The sequence below is a fragment of the Coregonus clupeaformis genome, unplaced genomic scaffold, assembly GCF_020615455.1.
Source record: "Coregonus clupeaformis isolate EN_2021a unplaced genomic scaffold, ASM2061545v1 scaf1166, whole genome shotgun sequence".
In the NCBI taxonomy this organism is placed as follows: domain Eukaryota; kingdom Metazoa; phylum Chordata; class Actinopteri; order Salmoniformes; family Salmonidae; genus Coregonus; species Coregonus clupeaformis.
In genome coordinates this window covers 57501-61953 of record NW_025534620.1, presented here as the reverse complement: position 1 = coordinate 61953, position 4453 = coordinate 57501, and the positions used below count along the sequence as shown (strand labels likewise).

Genomic DNA, 4453 nt, shown 5'->3' with positions numbered 1-4453 from the left:
ATTTTCTCAATTTGTCTGTCATAGTTGACGTGTACCTATGATGAAAATTACAGGCCTCTCTCATCTTTTTAAGTGGGAGAACTTGCACAATTGGTGGCTGACTAAATACTTTTTTCCCCCACTGTATGTGTGCTATTAGGACAGGAAAGTGATTCTTTGTAAATTGTCAATATATTTAGCTGTTTTTTATGGTGCTGATTGCATGTCTGTAATACATTATAATTGTGTTAAATAATAGAAAGATGTGTTTCAATTATTTATATTACATTTCTCCACTGAAAATTAAAATATTGAAGTCTAGCATAAACACTAGGTACACATCAGGTAAGCAAATACACACGCAGATATGGTAAAACATTTAATTACCTATAAAGTATACAAACAATAAAACAACTTCTTAAAAACAAAAAGAGACATTAAAATAACGTACTGTTTCAGTGGTTGATCTTCTACGACCATTTCCTGTTTTGAATGAACTAATCAGATCGCCCGATACTAAGCGGTGGACTCCTCCTACAGAGACAGTAAACATAGGATGCATCCCAACAGACACTCTATTCTCTACAGAGTGCACTACTTTTGGCCAGCGCCCTAGAAAGGTGTGTACTAGCTAGGGAAGAGTGCCATTTTGGAAGCAGAGAGACAAAACTTATCACGAAATTATACCCTGACCACCAATTAACATAAAAACATAACAAAATCGTACAAAATAATTGTTATATATCAGAAATGGAAAGAAATAACCTATTTGTTCACAGTTGGTATGAAAGGGCTGTTGACAAAAGACCAGTTTATACAATAAAACATCTAAAGTAATAAAACAATCATACTATTTACAATAAAAAAATAAAAATCCTATATATCACAGAATTAACCCTGCTTAACAATGACACTGTTTTAACCCTTTGTGCAATGTTTGCAGCTTATTGGCATTTGATCTGATCCCTATTCAAAGTTGTAAAAAAAAAAGTGCATTCTGTTCTGTGTGTCCCTACAAGCACACCGTATCCCAGTCTCGTTTCCTCACCTCTTCACTCCTACATCCTTTCGCATGACCAGGGGTTCCAATCCAAGTTTTTTTTTTTAAAGGACAAACATCCTTGGCTGAAACTATTGAGCTTGATAAAGCATTATTTTGTTTTGTGACATGTCCTTTCATTTCATATGAAGAATAAACAGTAAGGTGTAGCCTATGGCTTGGCCATAGTAAGTTCATATAAACTCAGTGGTATTTTCCTATGTAGCCTAGTTACAGTAAGGTGTAACCTAGTTACAGTAAGGTGTAGCCTATTTACAGTAAAATGTAGCCTAGTTACAGTAAAATGTAGCCTAGTTACAGTAAAATGTAGCCTATGGCTTGGCCATAGTAAGTTCACATAAAGACTGTGGTCTTTCCCTATGAGGTGTAGCCTGTTATTGGAAGAGGGAAATCCTGCTTTGTCCCATTCCCAATCCTATTCCCAATCCTTACAAGGACCAGATTCCTGGGAAAGAGTGTGGATCCTATTAGAATCCTGTTTTGGCCTATGTGGGATTTGTTATTGTAAAGAAGTAAATTCCTTTATAGTCCCAGTCCCAATCCCAACCCAGATTCCTGGGAAAGAGTGTACATCCTATGAGAATAGTTTTCCAGTTTAAGAATTCCTTAACAACTCTTCCCAGAGGCAGGAGAGGAGAGGTATATCCAGTTTTGTTCCATCCAGGACATTTCCCAAAGGATATTCAGAGATCTTCCGAGATATGCCCTCCACTGAGATGGGAGAGAAGTAGTTGGAATGCTAGCCGTTGGAATCCTGGGAAGAAGACAGGAGAAAGAGTGTTGTCAGAAATGTGAGCCAGAAAAAATTGGGAACAAAATAATGCACCAGCACACACACACACACACACACACACACACCCCTCTCTTTTTTTATCACACACACACACACACACACACACACACACACACCTCTCTTTTTTTATTTATCTCACACACACCTGACTGGCCTGACTGGTGAGTCTGCGAGGAGAGAAGGGTGGTTTCTGCTGGTGGAGGGCCTGGAGACGAGTGATCAGGAACTTCTTATCCTCCCCCTCCTAGAGAGAGAATGAACAGGTTACCAGGCAACAACCATGTAGCTGGCAATTAACACATTATACACAGTATTAGAACAGGTTACCAGGAAACAACCATGTAGCTGGCAATTAACACATTATACAGTATTAGAACAGGTTACCAGGCAACAACCATGTAGCTGGCAATTAACACATTATACACAGTGTTAGAACAGGTTACCAGGCAACAACCATGTAGCTGGCAATTAACACATTATACACAGTGTTAGAACAGGTTACCAGGCAACAACCATGTAGCTGGCAATTAACACATTATACAGTGTTAGAACAGGTTACCAGGACAACCATGTAGCTGGCAATTAACACATTATACATTTAAACAGGTTACTAGGCAACAACCATGTAGCTGGCAATTAACACATTATACACAGTGTTAGAACAGGTTACTAGGCAACAACCATGTAGCTGGCAATTAACACATTATACACAGTGTTAGAACAGGTTACTAGGCAACAACCATGTAGCTGGCAATTAACACATTATACACAGTGTTGGAATCCTTTATGCCAAGTTAAGTGCTTGTATACACAGAGTGTTGAACGTACATTTTCTACATTGACATTTTAGTCATTTAGCAGACACTCTTATCCAGAGCAGCTTACAGTTAATGCATTCATCTTAAGATAGCTAGGTGGGACAAACACATGTCATAGTAAGCTACTTTTATTGTCAATAAAATGTAGCTATCAGCAAAGTCTCTATCTGGGATTATTTAAGATACTCTTTGAAGAGGTAGGGTTTCAGATGTTTTCTAAAGGTAAATATTTATTACAGTGTTATTATGACATTAGTATTGTAATAAAAGGAGGTGTATGTTTTCTATCTGTATAACACTGTTATAAAGGGTTAAGTCACATTAGTTGAGACATTACGTTTTCTATCTGCTCCTGCAGCAGACTGATGATCTTCCTCTGTCCATCCACCACCTGGGTGTTGAAGTAAATCACTACCCTGAGAGAGACAAAGAGAGAGAGTGTATGAAAACACACAAAATCACAATAACTTTCTATTATACAGAGATACTGACAGAAATGGAAATGATCAAAACATCCTGAAGGAACTTAGTTTGTGTCAAATCCCTCACAGAATCATCCCACTCACAGGAAGACACCAGGAACAGAAACAGAGGGTTCTCCACGATGTAGCTGTGAGCCCAGGCTAGCCAGGAAAGGTGTCTGTCTGTGTCTGTGTCGTGTCTGTGTCTGTGTCTGTGTCGTGTGTGTGTGTGTGTGTGTGTGTGTGTGTGTGTGTGTGTGTGTGTGTGTACCACTCACAGGAAGATCCCAGCAGCCAGGAACAGAAACAGAGGGTTCTCCACGATGTAGCTGTGAGCCCAGGCTAGCCAGGCCAGGTTAGGGTTGTGTCTCCCCAACTCCTTCACCCACAGCTTCCCTGACTGGAACATAGTGGACAGGCTACGGAACGGACCGCATGACTCAGACGGACGGATACTGGAGGGAGAGGAGGGGAGGAAGGTATATATGGATATTATAGTATATCAATGGGAATACTGTATATTGCAGGTATATGTGTGTTTGAATTTGCTAATGTGTGTTCAATATGTTCAGTGAGTGTGTTACTGACACCAGAGTGTGTTACTGACACCAGAGTGTGTTACTGACATCAGAGTGTGTTACTGACATCAGAGTGTGTTACTGACACCAGAGTGTGTTACTGACACCAGAGTGTGTTACTGACACCAGAGTGTGGTACTGACACCAGAGTGTGTTACTGACACCAGAGTGTGTTACTGACATCAGAGTGTGTTACTGACATCAGAGTGTGTTACTGACACCAGTCCATCTCCCTACCTCCACATAGTGTAGGTAACACACACGGCAGCCCCCAGGAATGAAGGGAAGCAGAGGAGTGTGATGAAGATGGTGGTCATCTGACTGGCTCTATAGGGCTTCCTAGGGGACTGGCAGTTCATCATTACACTAGTCTGGTGGGGGGGAGAATACTGTCAGAGAACCGTTTGATCAAGGTACAGAGTCAAGACAAGGTTCAAGGTCAGTTGACGTTCAGTTGTAGTTCCATAGTAAGTAGTCTACATAGTCCAGTTACCAGGATGATCATGGCACAGTGATCAAAACAGAGGTTTATGTACCTTCTTCATGTAGAAGAGAAGCAGTAGTTTGATGATCTGTACAGCAGGAAGCAGAGGAGTGAACAACACCCCCAACCTACACAACACAGACAACATCACTACAACACCCCCAACCTACACAACACAGACATCATACAACATCACTACAACACCCCCAACCTCCACAACAGACATGATACAACATCACCACAACACCCCCAAACTACACAACACAGACAACATCACTAC

General features: G+C 40.7%; 1 protein-coding gene across 1 annotated transcript in view; it reads right to left on the bottom strand.

Annotated features, from left to right (window-relative positions):
- Positions 1–716: 716 nt before the first annotated feature.
- The window catches only part of LOC121533059 (transmembrane channel-like protein 6), a gene marked incomplete at its 5' end in the record, with an annotated part of 14290 nt that continues 10553 nt past the window's right edge, over positions 717–4453 (bottom strand). The window contains 6 exons of the mRNA XM_045217657.1: positions 717–1793; positions 1978–2076; positions 2988–3066; positions 3390–3566; positions 3927–4060; positions 4226–4301. Coding sequence (XP_045073592.1) covers positions 1779–1793; positions 1978–2076; positions 2988–3066; positions 3390–3566; positions 3927–4060; positions 4226–4301 — 580 coding nt within the window. The remainder of the gene's footprint in view (positions 1794–1977; positions 2077–2987; positions 3067–3389; positions 3567–3926; positions 4061–4225; positions 4302–4453) is intronic.